Source organism: Physella acuta, unplaced genomic scaffold, assembly GCF_028476545.2.
Source record: "Physella acuta isolate Inbredline_101_S28 unplaced genomic scaffold, ASM2847654v3 ptg000070l, whole genome shotgun sequence".
Taxonomy (NCBI): Eukaryota; Metazoa; Mollusca; class Gastropoda; family Physidae; genus Physella; species Physella acuta.
The window spans coordinates 56,915-84,375 of NW_026731590.1; the positions used below are offsets into that span (position 1 = coordinate 56,915).

The window sequence follows — 27,461 nt, forward strand, 5'->3', positions numbered from 1 at the left end:
CGCCAGTGGAAATCCAACTTTTTGTGGGCCTCATAAATGAATGACACCTAAGAGGATGGAGGTGTGGTTTTTTTTTTTTACGCTAATACCGTGCTTACTGTTTTAGTTGGGCCTAGTTTAACCCCTGTATGTTATTGATAATTTCCTACATAATGTGGTTTGATATTCTTTGTTTTCTTTTTGCGTCTATAATCAAACAAGTGCCACCAGTCTTTATCGTCTGCTCTGTAACGACATTATAATATTCTCATGGATATGTACGTTTGTTCAAGGTTAGTCTGCATTTCCAGCTTTCTCATGCCCAATATAAAAACAGTTCAATAACTATCGTGACACGGATATACAGGCTCAGGAGTTTGACTCTCATTAGCAAGGGAGGTCTCGACGTAGAGAACTCCAACTAAATGGCAAATTGTGAACTGAATCAGTCTCACTGAGATGTTGGTTTGAAACACTACATGATGGTCGCTTATCCATCCGTAGGCTCTATCCAGGCTTTACTTCCCCCACCACCAGACGCAGGACATCGTCTTACCGTCTGGTACCCGGCTAGATCGCGGGGCAGAGGTCGGAAACTTCTACAAGCCTAAACTAAACAGTCATATATTTAGTGCTACTGACGTAGCGGATGGATATCGCCTGTGTTTTTTTAGTGTGTGTGTGTCGTGGTAGTGGGTGGGGACAACATTTAATCATGATAAAAATGAGTACATATTGGTTAGATGTTAGGGGATCGGCGTGGTCGAGTCGGTAAAGCTCGTGGATGCCTAACTGAAATGTCTCGAGTTCAAATCCTCGGGTAGATGAGGCTCGTTAACTGGGGATAGCCACTCTTCTAGAAGAGACAACTCCAAAATCAAACATCTGCTGTAGTTTGTTCTTGGTTGGGCAAAGGCTATGGAAACACATTAAAATAAACCGGGAGTGATCTCCCCTAAGCTTTCTCGAATATTCTTATATAAAACAACAGGGGATGGGAATTCCATTTTAAATATTTAAAGTTTTTAAAATAGAATAAAATCTCGTAGAAAAAAGGATTGCACGCCAAGTGAACGCCAAATGAAATGTGCATAATAGTTCGGAATAGTATTAGTACTTTATAAATTTACATGCCTTTTTTGAGAAATCGGAAATAGCGTTAATTACTACTTCCGGTCAACGGAAATTACTCCAAAATTGATAGAAGTTAGATAATAAGATCTTTTACTTACGTGTGAAATTTCATTTATCTATCTGAAATAGTACTCAAGTTATAGGCTTTTGAAAAATTCAAAGTAGAAAAAGTACCACTTCTGGTTGTCGGAAATCGCTCAAAAGTTGATAGGGATCTACGATTTTGATAAAATACGTATATATAAAATTTCATCAACCTAGCTGTAACGGTACTAAAGTTATCGTGTTTACACACACACAGACACACAGACATAAGGACAAGATTGCAAAATTATGTTTTTCCGTATCAGTGAGGTGTAAAACGTCGAGATTTGTAAAAATCTTGATTTTTTTTGCACGATTACAAGACTTTCTCTATACTTCGTATATACGAGAAAGTAAAAAGAAAAGCAAGCTGAAATCAGAGTCAATGGTCTCAATGGCGCCTAACCAGTTGACACGTATACTTAATTGTATTGGAGGGGATCCCTTCCAACACTAAAATTAAGATCGAAGAAGAAGAGAAGAAGAAGAAGGTTAGATGTGTGTATCCAATTTACCGCTCATTTAACACAATTGACAGCTTTTTAAATTAGCAGTTTTGTAAATATCGTGGTCGAATATTCCTATAAGGTATAAATAATCCATTAATATCTTGAATGGTATGCTGATTAGGATATATATATATATATATATATATATATATATATATATATATATATATATATATATAATCAGGGGCCCCCAAAAAGTTTCAGCCCGGGGCCCCGCCCAAGCTTAATCCGCCCCTGAACCCAGCGTATACCTAGGTGTGACATTAATGTCGCTCTACACAATTAAGGCCAGTCCCGTTTTAGGAGGTGAGGTGTGGGAGGGTGGGGGGAAATAACCAACTCAGATTGAACATAGCATCAGTTTTTAGATGACAGCTCTAAAAATACATATTTATTTATACATAGTACATAGGTCTATATACTGATTCAGAAATATAATTAAATAAGTAACAGTGATATTATGACAGTAATTTTTTTACAGAGGGGTCCAAAAGATTTTCAGCCGGGGGCCCTCTCAAGCTTAATCCGCCCATGCACGTAGGCCTATACATAGTTTTATTCTAGATCTAGGGCTTAGGCTAGATCTAGATTTAGGAAATTAGATCTCTAGTAGTAGCACAAAAGAATCGAAGAATTGAACAGTAGGTATCGAGTATCGTGGACTGTAAAAATTCAAAATTTATAGTAAACTCCCCTGTTTTAAGTTTCTAAGGACGCTATTAATTTCGGGTTCATTGAAAATCATTTTAGTTTTATTTATTTGTAGCTTCCAGGGTGAGTATAATATTTAATATTTAGTATTTAGAGTTTAGATCTTGAGATCTAGACCTAGAATTTTTTTTTGTTTACTAAAGAAGATAGGCATACCAATTTACTAGAAGTTTAAGTTAACTTTAATAAGTATTAACTATTAAGACAAGTAGTGTAGAAGGTAATCTATCGTTTTGGGTACGTAAAATCGCCCGCGACTATTAATGTGAAAAACAGGTGACTCCTTACATTTTAATAATTATTTCACATTTTGAGGAGGATTTATGTTTTAAAAATACAAAAATGTTTCCTTGTTTCATTTATGTACCTGTTTTAAACAATTGAATTAAAACTTTTCAGTAATAAATGAAGACTAGCGATGTTTCCAACAGATGCAACCATGCTCATTTATTATAGCAGCCATCTTGTTAAAGTTTTATTTTTATAGACTTAAAGCGCAAGATTCAGGCGGAAGTCACTCTATTTTACAAATGGCTGCTGTTTATATAGCAAATCTTGCTTGCAGACACTGCTGTTTAAAGTTAATTTCTGGCCTATATTGATATATTTAGCCATTGATTTAGGTTTATTATTCATTTATCTATAATATTTGACACAAACATATCACAATATACTTCTATTACATCCTTGACAATGAGGTAACGTTTTCGTACATAAATAGCCGCGGGCGATTTTACGTACCCAAAACGATAGATTACCGTGTAGAACTATGGCGCGGCTATGCCATGGGCCTATTCACGTGACTATTGACTATTTACTATCCATGGATTGAGACTTAGAGGTAAGGATTCTAGGTAATCTCTCGTTTTAGGTAAGTTAAATCGGCCGAGACTAGTTATGTGAAAAAAGGTTACTCATTAAATTTTGGTAGGCCTAATAATTATTAATTACTAGATCTCTAGATATACTAACTAGTACTAAGTCACAGGAAAAAAACACAGGAAAAAAAACAGAAAAAAAGTCACAGGAAAAAAAGTCACAGGAAAAAAAGTCACAAATATATATTTTCATGATATTTGTTAATACTTTTATGTATTACATATTTAGGTAATAGATAGTGCAAATTAACTTAGGATTAATTAAATGTAATGTAATGTGTGTAGGCTGTATACGCATAAGAGTTTTTATAATTCATCTAAAAATATTTACTACGGCAAAACATGCAAAACAGAAAAATGTGCCTAAATTTCTTTTATAATTAACTTCTCTACCACGTATTTAACTAAACACGTAACAAAAGTTGAGTTTGTTGTGTAATTATCTTTTTACTGGATTTTATAATTTAGGTAATCTAATGTTTTAGGCGCGTAAAATCGGCAGAGGCTTTTTCATGCATGCTGTTAAACTTGTCCACAGGTTTATTTTTTCTACCCCTTCAAAATGTTGTCTGAACAATTTAGGTCAGTGCCATCAATTAGAATCTAGCTCCAATGCAAAATCATTTGTAACATTTTTAAATTGTTTCTTTTCCGCAAACTAGTAAACCCACTAATCAGCTGAGGTTACTCTTATCTCAAATTTGGTTCACTTGTCAATACAAATTTTAGCCTGATCGGCTGCTCGTATCTTGAAAATTCCCGTAAGTAGGGCACTCGTATGTTGAGGTATCACTGTATTAACTTGTTTTACTTCATTTATTTCAAATAGTGCAAGACATAAGGTAATGGGAGAAGAAAAGGCTTCTATAAATAGTAACCAGGTCCTATTTTTTGATGCAGTGAGATCGGGAAACTGCAAAAAGGTATTTAAAAAAGTAAAACCTTAGGCTTAAAAATAAAAATAAAATAAGTTTTAGCTTCTTTGTGTATGCATGCTTTTTATAAGAACAACATTCATAGATTAGCAATACATTTTCAAATACTTGTTAAATTATTGAAATTAATAGTTCTTGAACCTCAAATCTAATCTTAATCCTAGACTTACATCAAAGCTTAGCTTCCTATATTAAATAATCAGTGTTTATATGATCTAACTACAACTATATATGCATGTAGACTTGGCAGATTAATAAGAACTAAAAATATCTGACTGTAGACCTTATTTTAAAAATAAGCCATCATATTTAATCCTTCTGAAGATAACGTTTATATACTTTTATTAATTCGGTGAAATATAAGACTGGATGCTTAAATCTTCAATAGATAAATGGCCTGTTGAGGGAGAAATAGCACCACCCCCTCCCCCTTCAGAGATAGTGTACCGCCCCCTCGAACTATATAGAATTTCAAAAGAAAATAGGTACTGTTACCGGTATCCGCCCACCTTCACCGGAAAATGCCCCACTGGAGAAAAAAGTCTGAAAAACTAAGGTTGCATTTGTAGATCATACAGACTAAAGGTAGACCCGATATCTATAATCTAGATCCGTTTCCTAATTTTTATTTTGGCAGCTAAACCTTAATCATGCTGGTAGTGTTTCTTTTAGACTTGTTTCTCCGGGTGGGGGGGGGGGGGGGGAGGAGGGGCAGATTAAAAGTGTAATTCAAGGGTATATAGGACAAATGCTGTGTGTCCAAAAAAAAAACATAATCTCTAGAAAAATTAGTTTATAAATCTCGGTTCAATACTAAAATAGTGCAAAATATTATGTTTGAACATTCATAAAATATTAGCATTTTACTTTTCTGACATTGTATATGAGTGTTCTTGTAGCTTGTATTATTAACAATATAAGTATAAACGTGCATTAATTTCACAAAAAAAGTGGACATAATGCGTTTGACTTCTATGCCCTCAAATTATTTGAAATTGATATATAAATTGTATTTGTTCATGGAGGGTGGTGTTTTTGCCCTAAGAAGTCTAAAATCTTAAAGCAATATGCCTTTCTTAAGCTCACCCCTTCACTCATCAAATCCAACTAAGCATCGCAACTATATTATTATATTATATACATATCTATATTCAAGGATAATTGCCTACAACATAAATCTAAATATAGATTGACAACATATAGGAGGTGTAGCTACTTATTCCAGCTCCTGGGGCTTAATTTCAACGTTAAGCCACCTTTTATGCAAACTTTGTTTTTCACATTGGCAAATAAAGCACTCCCCCTACTGATATAGGCAATCAGTCTGTAAAGCCAAGTACCAATCTATTTTCTAAAAGTCGACTGCATAATATTAATAAAGTAATGCAGCTATGAATGAGCATTTTATCTTTCTGCCCCAATTGGCACCCCCTTGTGTCGGCACTCGCTGTGCACACCCCACCTGCTCTTCCCCTACCTATGCCTGTGCAACACATATCTACAAATATGGAGCCATTTTAATTTTCCCTAACCCTAAAAATATTCTGTACAGGTAAAAATGATGTTGAAAAAAAAACAGATTGATGTCAATTGTTGCAATCCCACTGATCCATCAGGGCCCACAGCTATCATAGTTTCTAGTCAATTACAGCTGATTGAGATGGTCAAACTGTTAATGAAGGCTCGGCCAAAAGGTGCTAATGTTAATTTGGAGGCAAATGATGGTCGAAGAGCCATCTGGTAAGTTCTGGTTTCTAGTATATTTTTATGCCAGCAGGATACGACTGACTTTCACTGTGATTTTATTATGTAGGTATCATTCAGAGTTAGGGTTAAGATTAAGTTAGGATATTTCATGGTATCTGTTTATTGACAGGGTCGTGGCTTCCAGCCAACATATTCCTACATAATACATTTTTAGCATCATGTAACAAAATATATGGACCAATTGCAAAATTATTTAGTACTATGCATAAAATTAATTGGTAATTTATGATTTAGTTACAAGACACTGTCTCCAGATTTTGTAAAGGTGGAAAAATGTTTCTAAAAATCTCAATAATAATATATATTAAATTAGTAGAACTTTGTTTTCTTGATTTTAGTTGTAAAAATATGGCTGTTTATTTATATGTTATATAGCATCGTCTCATCATCCCAGAGGCGTAGGGACCCTTCCCGCCAAAACTTTTCGATTTGCATCCCCCCCCCTCAAACTTTTGATTTCCACCCCCTCAAGCTTCCTTTCAACCCATTTTGGCGCCCCCTGAGGTCGGCGCCCGGGGACATATGGCCCCCTCTCGCTACGCTACTGCATCATCCTTTTCATATCATGCCCAAGACACATGAGGCAGATGAAGTAGAGCTCATCTTTTTTAATGACCTCTGCATACATGGGGATAGTTTGGTCAGCTCTATGCCCAACTGCTTTTGTTTCCCTAACCTGAGTCAGATTCCCATCTGAGATGGATGGACTAAGGAAGTCATTATTGAGCCTGCTATGTTAAATATATTAATCATTATTTTTAAATATTAAATTAGGATTTTGCCACATTTTGCACTTGCTATAGTCTTTTTATAATTTAAAAAGTAATTTTTTCTTAATAATTTAGGTGGGCAGCAAAAACTGGAAATGTGGAGTTAACCAAAATCTTGTTAAGTGAAAGAAACTGTGATGTTAATTACATTGATAAAGAAACTGGTAAGTCATCCATTTGAATATATTTTAAAGTTCCTCCATTTATATTTTATAAATCAGTTGACCCTACTATTAAATTGAACTATTTTAATAATTATCACTGTATTTCTCAGCATAGATGAATTTTCAAAACTTGGATTTTATATTGGGCTAAAGTATTATTTACTATTTTATAATTTTTTTTTAGGCTGCACACCTTTGTACAGAGCTGTCCTCTCTAACAGTGTGGGTGTAGTCAGAGAACTTATACAAGCAGGGGCTGATGTCAACACTAGAAGACTCCAGCTAGACAAAACTGCTGAGACACCACTGATGAAGTAAGATAAAAAATTCCTAGAAAACATTTTTTGTAACCATTTAGATCTAAAAAGAATTGTTTTTGTATTGTGGTTAAATACTGTTTTGGGTTGAAATTATTTTTCTGCTGGTTCTCAAAGATATGAATTTCAAAAAGTAAAAACATATTTGTTTAAATTAATGAAACTCAATTGCATTTTTACAACATAAGCCTACACAAATAGACCTAAATGTAAGTCAAAATATAAACAACTATATGCCATATGGTTGTACAGTTTTAAAAAAATAGAATTATGGAATACATCACTGGACTGTACAGTTGGAATAAAGTAGAAATTATCATTTATCATGTGAAAGGGCTATACAGCCAGTGTTTCTTCAAGACTATTATCTCCGGGGTGCACTTGATATTTTCAAGGGGGCGGACAATGTTTTCCGGGGGGGGGGGGGGGGGGAGGCGGGGGGGAAACTGGTAAATGTAAATGTTTTCTATATAAATTCCATTTCTTTCGGGGGATTGGTAGACTTTCTTCAGGGGGGGATGCCTGGAAGAAACTCTGAATACAGCTGGATAATATAGAAATGTTTTACAGGGCTAGCAGCTGGATAATAAAGAAATTGTGAAATTGTGACATTTCAGGGCTATGGATAATATAGAAATTGTTATAGGGCTGTGCAGCTAAATAATATAAAAATTTGTCATGTTTACAGGGCTATACAGCTGGATAATATAGAAATGTGTCAACTTTTGATAAACAGCATGTGTAAAATACAATCCAAAACAGGAGATGGCTTCACAGCGCTGCACTTTGCTGTTGTGTATAGGTAAACAAATCGAATACTGTTGGCCTACCAAGTTTTCATTTCCATAATAGTTTCTTGTATCATGCACTAGTGAGAATTTTATTTTGTATGCATGCAATTTTAACTATCTGGAATATGATTAGCTCACATTTAAAATATAAAATCCCATTTTTTGAAAAGAAAATGGATTCAGAAAACTAGCTTGGAATAATTTGTGAAAGTTTGTATCTTTTTTTTTTTTTTTAAATTGACTTATACCCTTTTTAAAAGTTTTTTTTCATCAAATACTTAACATTTTCTTTGTAATCTTGGAATCCTTTTTGGTTATATTGGCAAATATTCTTATTTTAACAATTTCATGTATGTTTAGTGTTACTTTAGCCTAAAGAATTATATTTTTAAACAATTTAAATAAGGCTTCGCTTTGGTAAAATAGTAAAAGTAAAGTTCGATTCAAACCTGATGGTCTATGGGGCAAGTGAAGTAGAGTTAACTTGTTTCTGTGACCTCGGCATATGAAGAGATAGTGTGGTCAGCACTACGCCCAGCCGCATTTACTTTCCCTAACTTGAGTTAGGTACCCATCAGAGTTGGGTGGACTCAGGGACGGTCTACTGACTTGAACCCGGATTCGAACTCGAGACTTACGCGTTAGCAGTCAAACTCCTTACCACTAGACCACTCCATCCCCTTGGTAAAATATAACTTGTCAAATATTGAGTATTTTGATTTCTAACACTCCAGACGATACGACATTTGTGAACTTTTGCTACAAAATTTGATCAAAGTGAATGCTAAAACTAAGCATGGAGTTACTGCTATGACTGTGGCCATTGAGCAACATAATGCCGTTATGGTCAGGCTGCTCATACAGTTTGGATACAGACTGGACAAAAAGTACAGGTAAACAAAAATATAGATGGGGTTATGTGTCTGTGGGGTACAGTGTGTGATCACTACCTCAAAGTTTCTGGGAATAAATACAGGTCTAGCTAGAATTTCTGACTTTGTTTTTTTAGAATTTCTTGGCTACTCAGCTTAAATTGGTTAACACTATATATAACCAAGAAAAAGTGATTGGGGCACACAATCCACCAATTGAATGGAGCTGAGTAAAACTGATTGGAGTTCACAATCTGTCTATTAAATAAACCCAAGAAAAATTATTGGGGCACACAATCCACCAATTGAATGGAGCTGAGTAAAACTGATTGGAGTTCACAATCCATCTATTAAATAAAGCCAAGAAAAAGTGATTAGGGCACACAATCCACAAATTGAATGGAGATTAATAAAACTGATTGGAGTTCACAATCCGTCTATTAAATAAAGCCAAGAAAAGGGATTGGGGCACACAATCAACCAACTGAATGGAAATGAGTAAAACTGATTGGAGTTCACAATCCATCTATTAAAGCAATTTATTTACATGACAAAATATATTGTACTATAACCACTGGATTCGATTAAAATGTGACATTGGTTGACCTATGGTCAAATATGTTAGTAATTTTAAAACAATTTGTATTGTATTGAGTAATTTATTTTCATGAGAAAATATATTGTACCATAACCCCTGCATTTGATTAAAATGTGACATTGGTTGACTAATGGTCAAATATGTTAGAGATTTATTTAGGAATGTATTTGATTAAAATGTGATATCCACTAGTCTCAGAGGAGTCATGAGGTGGGTGTTGGGGGTGCAGACTGCACTAGGTGACACCATTTAGGGGGGTTACACTAAGATGAAAAAAATTTGTAAGATTTATAGAGTAAATATGTTTTTTGAGACTTCAATGAATGTTTAATTAAGTGAAAAAGTATTACTTAATTACGATAATGACACCTAAGCTAGTGGATGCCACTGACTAGTCTACAAATTAGGTATTCAATACAGTTAACAGTTTTAAACTTAGACTAGAGTCAAACAAAAGTTTCAAACATTTATAAAGTTTGAAGAGTAGGCAAATAGGTTTAAATATGAGTTTTAATACTTATGTGAAGTAAAATAATAAACTGCAAATCCTTTTTTTTTATTCACCATTGAATTTCCCTGATTTTTTAGAAAATATGTTAGGTTTTCTTCTTTGATTTTTTTTCCAAATTATAAATAGGAAGTAGCTAACCCATTATTGTTCAATTTTAAAAAAAAATCAATGTTATAGATTTATATTGCAATATGTTTATTGCTGAGTAGTAAAATTGTATATATATATATATATATATATATATATATATATATGCTGATCTGTCTAGGTCTGTCTTCTATAAAAGTTATGAACATTTTTTTTTGTAAAAAATGTATTTAATGTTTTTGTTTTTTGTAAAAATATACTTTACTTTTTTTTCAGCTGGGGTGAGACGCCATTGGAACAAGCTATCAAATTGCACAGCAGCCAGTCAGCTTTGACTTTAATCCAGTGGGGCTGTAACCTCAAACGCAGGTGCTCCTCATACTTCCACTTATCTGTCTGTGAGAAACTCTGGGACGTGGCTAAAATTCTCTTCCACATAAACCCAGTCTATTTACATGAAAAATGGCTTCGCGAAGAGAAATGGCCAGTGTCCTGTTACAATGAAGAAGCTGTTAAGCAGCAGCTCCTGGGGTTGACAAAAAAAGTCTGGAGCCTCAGGGAACAATGCAGGGCTAAGATTTTCAAACTTGTGGGAAAATACGCCCCTGCTAAAATTGACAAACTCCCAGTGTCGAAGATTATCAAGGATTATTTAAAGTTTAGTGAATTCATCAAAGATTCTTTTTATGAGAAAAAACCATTAGACGAACTAGAGTGTCCTTATGAATGTCCGATAGCTTGTACCAAATGGAATTGTTATGCATTGGATATTTCCATTTCGTCGGATTCTGATCAAGAATTTTTTGTTTGATGAAAATTTAAAGCAAATAATATATTTAATGTAATATCCTTTGTCACAAGTTCTTTTTTTTAAAAAAATCAATCTGATTATTTGTATGACATGTTGATGGAACAAATTTTTAAACAGTTTTGTTATATTGGTCTGCTCTTGCCTCAGCTGTGTGGCTGAAATAGGCCCTATAATAGATCACATGGTGTACTAAGATAATTCCCTTTTAAACTGAGCTTCCATTAGATCAAGTATTGTAAAATTTTAAAGTCTTTATATACATTAGTGCTTGTGAAAAAAGAGCAAATATTACTAACTCAGTTATTAACTGATCACAATATGTTCTGTTAAAGTTTCTGAAATTGAGGTTATATAAATTTCATGCTAATATTACTGTGGGTATAAGACATTACCCCTATCCCCCCCATCCTGAAGAACGCTAACCCCAACATCAATCCTAACACCAGCTCTAAACCTACATCATAACACTTAACCTAAGCTAACCCTATTTATAACTGGTCACAGGAGTAATTGACTGTGGGGAGGGGATTAATTGGCTATAGTCCTGCTCCCAATTACAGCATTTCCAAATGATATCTTCATCAAGAAATCTAGTTTGGACATTCCTGAGTCCATCCAGCTCTCATGAGTACAAATACCTTGATACATGTCAGGGATGGTGAAGATTGCTTGTTATAGAATATACTATATGTTGAGGTCTCATAAACAGGTAAACTCTACTTCATCTGCCCTATCGGTTGCCATGTTCAAAACAGTAACTTTCCTTTTATGCTTTTATACATCAGATGTAGTTTATTAATTATCTTTTTTTTTTTAAAAGTAGTTTAGATTCTTATATTTTATTTTAATGCTATAAATCAGGGGTCTCCAAACTATGGCCCGCGGGCCGGATGCGGCCCGCAATGTCCTCTCATCCGGCCCGCAGAGATCTTTTTGTCCACGGAAAAAAATGTTTGTTAGTGATGGCTGAGGAACTTTGCCCAGAAATACCTGGACGAAATTGGCCCCCGAACTGAAATTTAATAGTTAATGCGGCGCTTGGACTGAAAAGTTTGGAGACCCCTGCAGATGAACAATTCTTAACCTTCAGAGTCTAATTTATGCTGGAGATTTGTTTACATAAACACAATTTTTATTAGTGACCACATGTAGGTTTATGATTCCCCCAGATCATGATAATTAAACTCTATGAAGAGCAATGTCTATATATAAATATTACAATTAATTAAATGAAAAGCCCTTTTTTTGTACCTATAATTAAATCAACACAGTTCATATTTTGAAAATTTGTATTTTCCTAATTCTGAATCAGTTAAAATATGACACAATGCATAAAGAATAATAATAGTAATAAAGAATATACAGTAAATAAATATACATAAAAGTTAAAATTGATAGTAAAGTTTTTAATCATACATCAATTTATATTAATGGAATGTTAACATGTCAGCCAATGTACTGATCCATTTTATAAACACAAGCTAATTTTACATTTAAAATAAATTTGAGTAGATTGGAGACCTTTTTTTTTTGTGAAGCAGGCAACTAGTTTAAAAAAATTATTCTATGAAGTGGAAAATGAAAAAAAATTCTACTGTGCATGTGGAGTTTTGCATAATACAAATACAGAGATTTTTTTAAGTCAGAAAAAAATTATTCTGGACTTAGGACACATGTGTGTGTATTATTTCAGAATTTACCTTTAAATGTTCAGTTTTTTAAAATAAAAATACAGAAGGGCCTAAAATGATATTCAACTTATTTTAAAAAGAACAATTGTGATTAAGTCTTAAAATGCCTTTGTTATATATAGGAAAAAAGAAAAACTACATTAAACAGAACACAAATTGGTCAAAAAAATTGGAATCAACTGTTAATAAACTTACAAGAATTAGCCACAGGTGGAACTACCACTTTCTGACACACTGAACGAAGAGCCAGATATTTTTTTTCCTAACTTAAAATTTGATAAAATGAAAGCATCATTTTCAAAACAGCAGCCGGCTTAAAAATACATTGTGCAGATGAAAAAAAAAAATGACTAAAACACTCCATCAATTTTACAACAATTTAAAAATATATATATTTACAGTAAAAAAAAAAAGCAGTAACATTTTCTAAAGGCAAAGTTTTTAAAGCAATGGAAGGCACACTTGTATTTAAACAGTTTGCAATTATTGATGCTTCAATGTTTTGTCTTGAAGAAAACTGAATCAGTAACATTCTATAATTTTTGTAAGATTTCCATATAAACTTTAATCACTGCATGTTTTGGTTTTTCAAAAATTAAATGTTGGGTCATGTTATTAAGGGATCGTTTTAATTAAATAATTAGGTTTCAATTAAAAGTGCTATAAATAAGTATTGGTATAAGGGCCGTCAAATAGGTAAAAGATATATATATATATATATATTTATATATATATGTATGTAATTTATTTAAATTAATATATCCCTAAAATATGTATTTTAATTCTAAACTGTTTTTATTTTTTTCCCCCTCGAACTGCGCCTGCCTTTCCTCCTCTCCCTCTTGTTGCTGCTTTTGCTCCTGCAAAAAAAAAAAAAAAAATACTAAACAAAGGGGAAATATTGCGTGGCATGTATATGTGTGATCACAACCACCACCATCCCTCTAAATGTGAGAAACATCTCAGCTACATGCTAGAATTACTACATATCAAAGACGAATCTTTTGTGGTTTTGTTTTAATGCTACCCTTTCACACCTGACTGGTGTCAAAATAAACCAAACCCACAGTCATAATACTGACTCCCCAGCTGGGGTCCAATAAACCAAACCCACAGTCATAATACTGACTCCCCGGCTGACTGGGGTCCAAATAAACCAAACCCAGTCATAATACTGACTCCCCAGCTGACTGGGGTCCAAATAAACCAAACCCACAGTCATAATACTGACTGACTCCCCAGCTGACTGGGGTCCAAATAAACCAAACCCACAGTCATAATACTGACTCCCCAGCTGACTGGGGTCCAAATAAACCAAACCCACAGTCATAATACTGACTCCCCAGCTGACTGGGGTCCAAATAAACCAAACCCAGTCATAATACTGACTCCCCAGCTGACTGGGGTCCAAATAAACCAAACCCAGTCATAATACTGACTGACTCCCCACCTGACTGGGTCCAAATAAACCAAACCCACAGTCATAATACTGACTGACTCCCCAGCTGACTGGGGTCTAAATAAACCAAACTCACAGTCATAATACTGACTGACTCCCCAGCTGACTGAGGTCTAAATAAACCTAACCCAGTCATAATACTGGCTCCCCAGCTGACTGGGTTCCAAATAAATCCACAGTCATAATACTGACTCCCCACCTGACCAATGTAAAGATGTACTCACCAACTGGCCCACCTGCAGGTTTGTTGAGTGCCAGAAGGCGCCGGGGATTTTGTTTACATCCTGTACGGCTCATGAGATGATCCTTCCATCCATCTTCCCCCGCTGATATATTCTCATGACACAGCGGGCAGTGGTTGGTTCCAGACTTGGAGGCTGGGTGGAGAAATTTTTAAAAAAATTAGTATAATATTATATTTTTTTAATCTCTAGGTTGGTTAGGCCTACGCAGAGGCTTAGCGAGGGGGGGGGGGGGGGCGGACCGCACCGTGTGACACCATTTAGGGGGGTGACACCAAGGCAAAAAATAGCAAAATATATAGAAAAATTTGAGAGGGGGGTGTGCAAATCGAAAGTTTGAAGGGGGGTGGGGGGTGCAAAACGAAAGTTTGAGGGGGGTGCAAAACGAAAGTTTGTAGGGGGGTGGGGGGGGGGGTGCAAATCGAAAATTGAAAGTTTGTCTCCGGGAAGGGTCGCTACGCCTCTGGGGGTGACACCATTAAGTGCTGCACCGGGTGACACCGACCTTGCTACGCCACTCGGCCTACGTCTATGATGTGGGTGTACCATGTTAATAAAAGTTATAGCAGATAAATATGGGCTTGATAAGCTCTGGTACTGGTATATTATAGGCTTAATAAGCTCTGATACTAGAAAATTATATGCTTGATAACCCTGGTATTAGAATATTATCGGCTTGATAAGCCCTAATGCTAAATATTATATAGGCACAATATGTCATAATACAATTGAAAAATAGGATTGATATGTGCTAATGGAAATGGGAAACTATTTGAGTGTAAAGAAAGCTTTTTACATACGAAATTTTCAATCACAAGAATTCTCATTAAGAAATTTTTTAAACTTGATTACAAGAATTCTAATAGGAAAATTTTCAACACAAGTACAAATGACTTCTCACAAGAAACTTTTAAACTTAAGATTAAAAGACAAATAATTTTTTAAACTTACGATTACAAGACTTCTCAGACACATGCTGATCATACTCTGGTTTGGGTATTGCCTCAGAACAACGAGGGCATTTGCTGAAGTTTGACTTGGCCTCGCATTCATTCAGGACGTGGTCAGTGTATGTGGCTATCTCCACAACCTGCAAGAGACACCAAAACATGGGAGACTTACGCATTAGCACATACAACATTCATCTGTACTGCAATAGTGTGACAGCATTCATCTCTGCAACAATAGGGAATTCAACATTCATCTGTGCTGCAATAGTACATACAACATTCATCTCTGCTACAAAAGTGCATACAACATTAATCTCAGCTACAATAGGGCATTCAACATTCTTCTTTGCTACAACAGTAGATTCAATATTCATCTCTGCTACAATAGTGCATACAACATTAATCTCAGCTACAATAGGGCATTCAACATTCTTCTTTGCTACAACAGTAGATTCAATATTCATCTCTGCTACAATAGTGCATACAACATCACACACAACATTCATCAGTATTACAAAAATTGCTCACAACATTATCCTTCGATGCAACAACACACGTCATATTTATCTTTAGTACAAAAGCACATGACACTCATTATTAAAAACGACATCACATTTTTTTATATGGGATGACGTGGCCTAGTAGTAGAGCACTAGACTGTTAACTCAAAAGTTTTGAGTTTGAACCTAAGGACGAGATAGTAGATTGGTAGCTCTGATGGGTACCTAACTCATTTTAGGGAAAACAAAGCTGACTGGGAATAGTGACGACTACATTATCGCTTCATATGTTGAGGTCACAGAAGCAGGTGAACTCTCCTTCACTAGCTCCATGGCCCGTCAGGTTGAAAAAAGAACTTTACTACAACTACTTACATGTTATGATATTTGATGTTAAACTACAATATTCCCCTGAGTGATCTCCCCTAAGCTTTCTCGAATATTCTTATATAATACTACGGAGATGGCAACTCAAGATATAGACATGATTTTTAATCAATTTTTACATACTTAAACTTTTTAAAATAAGAATCTCCTAGAAAAAAGAATTGCACACAAAGTGAACAGCAAATAATGTGTGTATAATAGAGCGGAATATTAGTATTTTCATGAATTCATATGCAATTTTTTTAAAATTGGAAAAGTGTTAAGTACTACTTCCAATAAACGGATATTACGTAAAATTTGATATTTGATATAAAACATTGAGATTTGTGAGGTTCTTGATTTCGAGTTTTTGCACGATTACAATACTTCTTCTATACTTCATATACGTGAAAGTAAAAATTGTCACAATCATACAGTAGGACATAAAAACACCTTCGCAATCACACAAAACGTCTTCATAATTGAACAGTTCTGCCAAGAGAAAACAAAGCAATTCTTACTTGTTTGCAGTTTGTACACCTCTTCAGCATTGGGCAGTTCTTCCAGTAATGAATGTCTAATCCTTCCTCTGTAAAACTTTCATTTCTCTCACCACAGAATATACATATACTGAAAACACAGACAAAATATTAATTCCTGGAGATAACTTAGATATTCTTTCATTTTGAAAGAGAAACTTTGAAAGTTTACTATAACATTACCAACATATCACTATAATTTGAATAATAGATACATTTCATTATGTGATATTCACAAGCAAGAATCCCTTTTAGAACCTGAAGGTCCATGGGACAAGTGAAGTAGAGTTCACCTGTTTCTGTGGCCTCAGCATATGAAGGGATAGAGTGGTCAGTTCTATGCACAACTGCCTTTACTTTCCCAAACATGAGTTAGGTACCCATCAGAGCTGAGTGGACTCAAGAGCGATCTTTTGAGTAGGACCCAGATTCAAACTAAAGTATTTTGGGTTGGCAGTATAGCACTCTATGGCTAAGACACACCATCCATATACAAGAGTAGCACTAAATAAATGTTTGCTATAAATACTAACACTTGATTTAAAAAAAAAGATTAGCTTTGTAAACAAGCATCAATAATTTAGAATTAGTTGAATCAATAAATAAACATAGGTATTTTTAACTGAACAACTTACTTATCAACAGTAAACATAGAAACATCGTCATCATCTTTTGCCTTTGTTTTCACTTTGCTTTTAGGCTTTGTGGTGTCTGGTTTCTTCTGTTGCAAAAGATTCAATAAAATGATCAATTATTTAAATTGACCAAAATCAAATTCAGTTATCAAAAAAGACATAAATTTTAATTTTTTTATGAACTACAAGTGATAAACTTTTCCTTAATTAAAAGAAATACATTATATGCATATTATAAGAGTAATATCAACTTTTAATGAATACACAATACTTGAAAATTTTCATTCAGTGAGTCAGCATAAAAACAAACATTTACATATTATTTAACCATTATTCAAAACTTTTTCTGAATATTTGTTTTAAGCAAAGAAATCGAAAACAAAAAAAATGTGTTAAATAAAAAATGGCTTGACTACATTTGCACTCCCTTAGCTTATCAGCTTTGTGGACTGTAATAAATTACCTTAACAGGACCCGCTTTCTTTGTGGGTTCATTCTTCAAAACTGAAGCATCTACAGGCTGTAGGAAAGAATTAATGGGTGCACACTGTGTAAGGTTAATTTTATGCCACAGCACACTTGAAAAGTAAGTAGTAGCTCACTATAACTAGAATCTAGGCTATATGAAAACTAGTTGTGTTTGGGTTTTTTTTGGGTTCAGATCCAAGAAATTTACTTAAATTAAAAATGTTTACAATACAAAACAGTTACTTTAATTTTTAATAGTAAATCAATATACAGTAATTTTAAAGCCATGTACTTATACTATTTCTAAAACATTAATGGAATATTTAAAAAAAAAAAAGAAACATTTTTTTTATAAATTAAAAATAAAACAATTAATTACCACATTTGTCTTAAGGGGATATGCGCGGGAAAAAAATCACAAATTTTCTTGTTTTTCGTCTTGATGGGTTTCTTGCACTTTTGGATACTTTGTCCATTTTTGTATAAAGAAAATAATAACTTTAAAGAGGAAAAAAATTGTATGTGTTTGAATTACGATTTTTATGACCCTATTAATTAAAAAATAATCAATTTTTCCCAATCTTACAATCTCTCTATGAACAGTTTTATATCCGTCATTATATTGTATTTGACATCATTGGAAAGCTGGATTTCTCATGTATCTAATAAACTTAATTTCCTACATCTCGGAAACACCCAAAGCTTACAATCGGCTTTGCAGTTTACACAGATATGGTACATTCCTGACCTAGTTTTCATTACTTTTTGCTGTTTTTCTCAGTTCGCATGTTTTTAACACTAAAAAGCCTACTACCTTTTTATTTATTAAACAATGCCAACCATATTTACAGTAAATGTTCCTGATGCAAAAATACAACTTTTATCACGAGGGAATTGTGATTGCTTTCATAGAAAAAAGTATTTGGTAATTACTATGCACATTTTAAAACTTTTGAATACTAAAACGGGTACGATTTTTTAGACCTTGTAAAATTCTTACTAGTAACTATTTCAAAAAGTTGTCGTGACAAAAGTTTTAATATATACTGAAATATACGCAGTTTAAATTTGATTGCTATAGGTGCATAAATAAAAAAGCCTTAGTATTTTCAAAAGTACCAAAAAATTCAAAATGGCGGAGGTTTTTTGGGTTTCCATGACAACCAAAATTGTTTTCGACCCTTTTTTTTGCTGTTTAATAGTTACTTTTATAAGCCAAATATGATAAAAGTATTCAAAAAGCTTTAGATCTTAAACTGTAAAAAATAGAAAAAAACATAGCATATCCCCTTAAATCATTGAAAGTTTTTATAAAATGTTATAACATTTTTAATTTCTAAGTTTGTTATACTACATTGCACACTGTTAATAGCAGGTTTAAAAATGGTTCTGTGTTCATATAAACCTTTAACTAAACTAGTCTAGCAACTTTTTAAAGCCACACCAAAAAAAAAATTAACTAAAAGTATCTTATTTTATTCTAGCATTTCATGTAAGAAAATGAAAACAAGAAATTTTAATTTAACTGTCTCTACAAAACTAATTTTCAATAAAAAGAAAAAAATATTTAGAAAGTTTTTTTTTAAATGCGGTAAACATTTGTATCCATCTTACATCAGTGCTTCTGTCACTGCGGAGCTTCAAGAAGTTAAAAAAGACTAATGTAAAATCAATCTTTACTGGAAAAGGTTTGTGAAAAAAAAATTGTGTTGTTACATTTAGGTAAACAGTAAAGTAAAGGTTTTTTTTAGAAAAGTCTTGTGTAAAAGGAATATATAATGGCGATGTTAGTTTAACAGAGTAAAGTTAAACAAAGGTTTTCCTTGGAGATCTGGCAGTTTAAAAATGCAGTGAGGGTTGAGTTCACCTCTTTCTATGATCTAGTTACTAATGAGGTTGCATAGCCAACACAACACTACAATTGCATCCCATATTGCCAGGTACCCATTTGAACTGAGTGGACCCAGTAGACACAACACTCAAGTTATAGCAAGTGTATGGAGAACATATACTGAGTGTAAAAAAAAGTTGTAATACGTGCTTGTAAAAGAGTAAATGTATTACAGGGGTGATTGCTACTTCTGTTGTAAGTAAAACTAAAAAAACTGATTAAGAATATAACTTATAAGTAAACAGATGCTATTTAAAAGATTGTTTAAGATATGGTAATGAAAATATACTATATGGAAATAATCAGATTAATCAATACAAGATTAAGGAAACCCACAACCCACCACCATCTTGAATTTAAAAATAACTTACTGCCTTCCCAGCATTCATTTCTCTAAGTTGTTGAAGCTGCTTATGCAATGCATCAATTTCTGCTTGTTTTTTCTGTTCTTCTTCTGCTTTAAGTTTCTGAAAAGTAAATTAAGAAATATGTTTACAAGCATTGTATTTCTATGTATTCATAAGTATTAGAATTCATCATTGAATTTCATGTTTTTAAAAGGAATTTATTTTTACACATTTTTACTTTCTCGTATATACGAAGTATAGAGAAAGTCTCGTAATCGTGCAAAATCTCGACGTTTTACACTTCACTAATACGGAAAAACATAATTTTGCAATCTTGTTCGTATGTCTGTGTGTGTCTGTGTGTAAACATGATTACTTAAGTACCGTTACAGCTAGGTTGATGAAATTTCATATATAAGTATTTAATCAAAATTGTAGATCCGTATCAACTTTTGAGCGATTTCCGATAACCGGAAGTGGTACTTTTTTACTTTGAATTTTTCAAAAGCCTATAACTTGAGTACTATTTCAGATAGATAAATGAAATTTCATGTGTAAGTAAAAGATCTAATTCTCTACCTTCTATTAAATTTTGAGTCATTTCCGTTGACTGGAAGTAGTACTTTACGCTACTTCCAATTTCTCAAAAAACTAATGTAAATTTTAAAAGTAATAATAATATTGCGCACCATTATGCGCTTTTTTATTTGGCGTTCACTTGGTGTGCAATTAATTTGTCTACGAGATTTTATTCTATTTTTAAAACTTTAAGTATTTAAAATGGATTAAAAATCATGTCTATAGCCCGAGTTCCCATCCCCTTTATTTTATATAAGAATATTCGAGAAAGTTTAGGGGAGATCACTTCCGGTTTATTTTAAGCTTGGTTCCATATTTTTTTGTTAAATAAATTTTATTATATCGTTAAAGTTTTTTTGTTTTTAATTTAGACTAGTTAGGTTATTAACCAGTCTGGGTTTAGCAGGGCTTGCACTGACCGGACGGTAGTTAGTTAGATAAGCCTAGAAGGGTAGATTTTAGGTTTCCCCCCCCCCCCCCTAGCAGGGCTTACATAAATGACATGCATCTGGTGTGAATATTGTATGATTTAAACTTTTAAAAACATTTATAGGCCTTTACTTTTAGTGAACGTTAATATCGGGTTTACAGGCCAGGGATGACGTTCTTTAAATGGACGCCAGTGGAAATCCAACTTTTTGTGGGCCTCATAAATGAATGACACCTAAGAGGATGGAGGTGTGGTTGTTTTTTTTTACGCTAATACCGTGCTTACTGTTTTAGTTGGGCCTAGTTTAACCCCTGTATTTTATTGATAATTTCCTACATAATGTGGTTTGATATTCTTTGTTTTCTTTTTGCGTCTATAATCAAACAAGTGCCACCAGTCTTTATCGTCTGCTCTGTGACGACATTATAATATTCTCATGGATATGTACGTTTGTTCAAGGTTAGTCTGCATTTCCAGCTTTCTCATGCCCAATATAAAAACAGTTCAATAACTATCGTGACACGGATATACAGGCTCAGGAGTTTGACTCTCATTAGCAAGGGAGGTCTCGACGTAGTGAACTCCAACTAAATGGCAAATTGTGAACTGAATCAGTCTCACTGAGATGTTGATTTGAAACACTACATGATGGTCGCTTATCCATCCGTAGGCTCTATCCAGGCTTTACTTCCCCCACCACCAGACGCAGGACATCGTCTTACCGTCTGGTACCCGGCTAGATCGCGGGGCAGAGGTCTTTTATTTTTACACATTTTTACTTTCTCGTATATACGAAGTATAGAGAAAGTCTCGTAATCGTGCAAAATCTCGACGTTTTACACTTCACTAATACGGAAAAACATAATTTTGCAATCTTGTTCGTATGTCTGTGTGTGTCTGTGTGTAAACATGATTACTTAAGTACCGTTACAGCTAGGTTGATGAAATTTCATATATAAGTATTTAATCAAAATTGTAGATCCGTATCAACTTTTGAGCGATTTCCGATAACCGGAAGTGGTACTTTTTTACTTTGAATTTTTCAAAAGCCTATAACTTGAGTACTATTTCAGATAGATAAATGAAATTTCACATGTAAGTAAAAGATCTAATTATCTACCTTCTGTCAAATTTTGAGTAATTTCCGTTGACCGGAAGTACTAATTTACGCTATTTCCGATTTCTCAAAAAACGCATGTAAATTTATAAAGTACTAATAATATTGCGCACTATTATGCACATTTTGTTTTGGTGTTCGCTTGGTGCGCAATTCTTTTTCTATGAGATTCTATTCTATTTTTAAAAGTTTAAGTAATTAAAAATCATGTCCATATTCCAAGTTATATAAGAATATTCGAGAAAGTTTAGGGGAGATCTCTCCCAGTTTATTTATATTTGTAATTGATATATTTTTAACATTATAGAGTAAAATGACTTAGTTAATTGTCTAAACACCATTATTTTGCTGATAGCTATTTTAGCATTGCTCACAATACATTTTATTTTTCCAACCTTTATATCAGATCTTGACGGTTTCCCATCCACTTGGTCAAAATATTCAAAGAGTTGCCGCCACAGTGTGTTCTTTCTGGTCTTTTCATCATCTAAGACATTTATAAATAGTTGATTAATTGTATGTATTTTATTTAATATTTATAAACAATTGAATGAGTTATTCTTTGATGAAAAAACTGAATGAATAAATAGTTTGATAGCTTATTAGAATTTGGATTAAGTTATCCTCTACTTTGTTCAAAGTTATCCTGCATTTTGTTAAAATTTATCAGTAGATAAACCATGTTGCCTCACGTCTTTTAAACCCGTACACAAACAAGTACACACCGTACTATGACCATGTGATAACAGCCAGCCCAAGATACAAGTGGTGAACTCTATGAGATGGGACAGGCTACTACATACAAACAACATTCACCCAATACACAACGCAACGTCCTGAGACAGGCTACTACATACAAACAACATTCACCCCATACACAACACTAGGTACTGAGACAGGCTACTACATACAAACAACATTCACCCCATACACAACACTAGGGGGATGGGACAGGCTACTACATACAAACAATATTCACCCCATACACAACACTAGATCCTGAGGCAGGCTACTACATACAAACATTCACCCCATACACAACACTAGGGGGATGGGACAGGCTACTATATACAAACATTCACCCCATACACAACAATAGGTACTGAGACAGGCTACTACATACAAACATTCACCCCATACACAACAATAGGTACTGAGACAGGCTACTACATACAAACATTCACCCCATACACAACACTAAGTACTGAGACAGGCTACTATATACAAACATTCACCCCTTTCACAACACTAGGGGGATGGGACAGGCTACTACATACAAACAACATTCACCCCATACACAACACTAGGGGGATGGGACAGGCTACTACATACAAACAACATTCACCCCATACACAACACTAGGGGGATGGGACAGGCTACTACATACAAACAACATTCACCCCATACACAACACAACATCCTGAGACAGGCTACTACATACAAACATTCACCCCATACACAACACTAAGTACTGAGACAGGCTACTATATACAAACATTCACCCCATACACAACAATAGGTACTGAGGCAGGCTACTACATACTAACCCCATACACCCCATCCACCACAAAGACCAACCTGGTGGCAAGTACTCCTTGATTGGGGCTCCATGGTTTTTGTACATTAACTTAATGAGTCGCTCAATGACTTCTCTCACTTCACCAGCATTGTGATTCAGACCTTCCACATTGAACTTCATAACATTGTCCATGGTCAGGCCACTGAAGGGTGACAAAAACTGACAATCAGGGGGGTAGCCGTCGATAACGTGGGATTTTTGTGGGGATTTTTTACAGGGGAGATGGATGAACAGAGAAAGAGAAGATCAGCTAAAATTAAGCATTATCACTACACCTTCTTTTTCTTCGTTCTTAATTTTAGTGTTGGAAGGGATTCCCTCCAACACAATTAAGGATATGTGTCAACTTGTTATGCGCAATTTAGGCAGTTTACTACAATTCCAGCCTGCTTTTCTTTTTGGATTTACTTCCATAGCCTTTGTCCAACCAAGAACAAACTACAAGTCAACACTAAGTAATGAGACAAGCTACTACATACAAACAACATTCACCCCATACACAACACTAGGTACTGAGGTACTGTCCCAGCTATTGAACTTCATCTGTGCAGGGGTTTGAACTCGGGGTTTATCAGTTCAGCAATTATGAGCTAAACCTACCCAATCATGCCAACCTCCTGACAATTACACAAATGCTAGATTTTTTTTACTTTGTTAACAAGATATTATATCTGTATATTTATACATATATATTGCATCCCTAGAACAAGACTGCTCCATTTTTTAAAAGTATTCATGGGTTTAAAATTTTATTTTCCTGAACATTTACATATTTAGCGAAATGGTATTGTGTAATCATAGTGAGAGATTTACCATTAATTTTTTTATATTGATACTCATTGATGGATTTAGAAAATAACCATCGGTAAAAAATATAAATAAAATAGAGAAGTGATAAGTGGATACAATTGTGTAGATAAATAACTTACTTTTTCAGGCCGAATTTCTGGTACAACGACTCAACTAATTCACATCTGCTTTGGGCATGCCGTGGACCAAGTGTCAGCTTTATAGGTTTGACACACTCATGTGTTAAACTTTGGGTTGGCTAAAAAATAGAATGATGAGAAATGAAACAATTTTATTGTGTCAAATTTATAGGCATAGCTTCATACTCAAGCGTTCAAGTTTGGGTTGGCTAAAAAATAGAATGATGAGAAATGAAACAATATTAGTGTGTCAGCTAAATATAGAAAGATAAGAAATGAAACAATTTTATTGTGTCAAATTTATAGGCATCGCTTCATACTCAAGCGTTCAAGTTTTAGTTGGTTAAAAAACCAGAAATAAGAAATGAAACAATTGTAGTGTGTCAGCTAAAAAACAGAATAATGAGAAATAAAACAATAATAGCGTGTCCACTAAAAAACAGAATAATAAGAAATTAAACAATTGTAGCGTGTCAGCTGAAGAATAGAATGATAAGAAATGAAACAAAAGCTTTATGGGTGGAGCTTTATACTCAAGTTTGGGTTGGGAAACAGAAAGTAGAGTAACTATTCATTTTACTTTTTTGTAGTTTTTTTTAGCCTGTCGGCAACCAAAGTGTAGCAAACTAGTACATTGTCCAATTTTATTCACAGGAATTCATTATGGTAAACCATGTTTTATTTTCTTAATTACAAGATTTAATTTTTGCAGTTTTAATCCCTTTATATCAAATTAATTTAAATATATTTGTAATTAATTTTTTGGAAATTGCATAAGGTTATAAATGAGCGGCTCTGCTCTACAATGAGTAAAGAAGACTAAACTAACTAAACTAACATGTTGTAATCAGATTAAAGAGTACTCGATTGATCAACTTTAAAGTCTTGAATACTAAACTGAATCAGAAAGAAGTAAATTCTATTGTTGAGGTCACATAAACAGCTTAGATCTTAACTGCTGACCAACACATCTTAAAATGGCATTTTTAAACATTGTAAAGAATTATAAGTCAAGTTTTAAAAGATTGCAAATAATGTGTAGTCCATCTAAAATTTAGGTATGGTATGGTTTGCCTGTCGACCCTCCAGGGACATAGGCCACTGACAAGAGGTGGAAACTGGGAAAAATTTCAGGGTCTTAAATAGAAATAATTTTGGTTTCAAGCAGAAATCTTCTACACAGCAAATAGTTAATAGAGAGTCTACCTTTTTTTTTAGCTATTGAAGTTTAAATTAGTAAACAGTTCATTGAATACACCCACAATAATTTGAACAAGCTTAGTCATGCTAACCTTGACCTCAGGAAAACTGGCCATATCCAGAACAAAGCTTTTAGCGTCATCCCTGTTCCTGACGGCCGTGTCCCCAGCCTTGTGAAAAAGGTTTGGTATACTTTTCTCAACAGCATTGGTCACATCAGCCTTGCCCAGTCTAGAGAAATTGATGAGCAGTTGTAGGCAATAGTTCTAGCAGTTTTCACTAATTATATGAAGTACAATTTTAAACTGCTGGTTAGAATTATTCTTTAGCTTACGGTTGATTTTAAAAAAAAGTAAAGTTCCCTTTCAAACCTTACGGTCTATTGGGCAAGTGAAGTAGAGTTCACTTGTTTTTGTGACCTCGGCATATGAAGGGATAGTGTGGTCAGCACTATGCCCAGCCGCCTTTACTAATCCTAACGTGAGTTAGGTACCCATCAGAGCTGGGTGGGCTCAAGTACGGTCTAATGACTTGTACCCGGATTTTAACTCGAGACTTACAGTTTATCAGTCCAGCTCTATACAGCTAGACCTCTCCGTCCACTGAAGTTGATTTTACTCAATTTAAAACAGACTACACAATGTTTTAGCTGTTTATTGTCCTCTTGTTTCACATGTTTCAAATCTACTTCCCTTCTTGCTATTTAAACAAAATAACCTCAAACAGTCTCCTTGCTACCATCGTTTACATGTCTTATTTTTTATAACAAGCTGAACTTTAAAAAACAACTGCTTATGCTTTGCTAAAAAAAAAAATTCTGTTAGAGTTTTTATTTCATTGATGTCCAACAATTATGTCTGTAAGCTAAAAAAATAAAGTTCTATTTTAATAAAAGACAAAAATTAAGATTTTATCATAACAACTTAGAGTAAAAATACGTAAACACACGGGGGTAAAACTCAACTCACAAACTCATTATCCCAGGTGTTTTAAAATATTCTAACCTAACCTTGAAGTAACCCACATCAATTAACCCCAACTCAAGTATTTGTAGTGAAACAATAAATACTGACTAACCATCTAAACTAAAAAAAGAAAACCCTTTAACTCACAAACACACAGCATTGCTTACAATGAGGACAGTGAGTGTTGCGACTGAAATAGCATTACACAGACACACGTTTTGTTTAACCAACATGGCTACAGAAAATATTCTAAATACAGATCAGTATAGCTAGACAGGATTTGAGATCAACAATCTGCATCAGAACTGATTTGCCTTGCCCCTCTACATTGTGGATCAGGCCTGTTATCTCCCTTATGCAGAGTTATGGTCTTGCATCCTGACCTTTGAACTTACTTGTGCTTAGGAACAAACTCAGTGAGAATCATCCTTAGAAGATTTAGAGCAGCTTTGAATACCTGGATGATAATAGAACAAAAATACTTCATTATATATTTAGTTAAAAATGGAATAAAAATGCTTCATTACTGAAATATTTAGATAATAATAGAAAAAAATGCTTTATTATTTAAATATTTAGATAAAAATAGAACAAAAATGTTTCAATATATAAGTATTAAGATGAAATAAAACAAAAATGCTTAAGTGAGTAAGTAT

The 27,461-nt window shown here is 34.0% G+C and overlaps 2 protein-coding genes across 9 annotated transcripts in view; one reads left to right on the forward strand and one right to left on the reverse strand.

The window, feature by feature from the left end:
* The first annotated feature begins 2,314 nt into the window (after positions 1–2,314).
* LOC131952094 (putative ankyrin repeat protein RF_0381) lies at positions 2,315–10,956 on the forward strand. 2 transcript variants are annotated; one of them, XM_059314612.1, is made up of 8 exons: positions 2,315–2,480; positions 4,125–4,218; positions 5,783–5,970; positions 6,843–6,931; positions 7,116–7,245; positions 7,937–8,050; positions 8,774–8,932; positions 10,384–10,956. In XM_059314612.1, the coding sequence occupies exons 2-8, from the start codon at positions 4,141–4,143 to the stop codon at positions 10,916–10,918; spliced, it is 1,293 nt and encodes a 430-aa protein (XP_059170595.1). In that variant the 5' UTR covers positions 2,315–2,480; positions 4,125–4,140; the 3' UTR covers positions 10,919–10,956. The 2 variants fall into 2 exon arrangements, with proteins under 2 accessions (XP_059170595.1, XP_059170603.1); XM_059314620.1 differs by lacking the exon at positions 2,315–2,480 and adding an exon at positions 3,180–3,258.
* Positions 10,957–12,205: 1,249 nt separating this feature from the next.
* Positions 12,206–27,461, reverse strand: part of LOC131952062 (centrosomal protein of 104 kDa) — a 28,051-nt gene continuing 12,795 nt past the window's right edge. For 3 of the 7 annotated variants that reach the window (XM_059314569.1, XM_059314594.1, XM_059314550.1), the window contains 13 exons: positions 27,201–27,262; positions 25,933–26,071; positions 24,641–24,759; positions 23,711–23,853; positions 22,528–22,619; positions 20,031–20,126; positions 19,383–19,406; positions 17,764–17,820; positions 17,301–17,386; positions 16,648–16,756; positions 15,262–15,400; positions 14,293–14,445; positions 12,206–13,469 (listed from right to left, as the gene is read on the reverse strand). In XM_059314569.1, coding sequence (XP_059170552.1) covers positions 13,405–13,469; positions 14,293–14,445; positions 15,262–15,400; positions 16,648–16,756; positions 17,301–17,386; positions 17,764–17,820; positions 19,383–19,406; positions 20,031–20,126; positions 22,528–22,619; positions 23,711–23,853; positions 24,641–24,759; positions 25,933–26,071; positions 27,201–27,262 — 1,284 coding nt within the window. In that variant the 3' untranslated portion in view covers positions 12,206–13,404. The remainder of the gene's footprint in view (positions 13,470–14,292; positions 14,446–15,261; positions 15,401–16,647; positions 16,757–17,300; positions 17,387–17,763; positions 17,821–19,382; positions 19,407–20,030; positions 20,127–22,527; positions 22,620–23,710; positions 23,854–24,640; positions 24,760–25,932; positions 26,072–27,200; positions 27,263–27,461) is intronic. The other 4 variants (XM_059314602.1, XM_059314560.1, XM_059314577.1 and 1 more) reach the window with 3 other exon arrangements.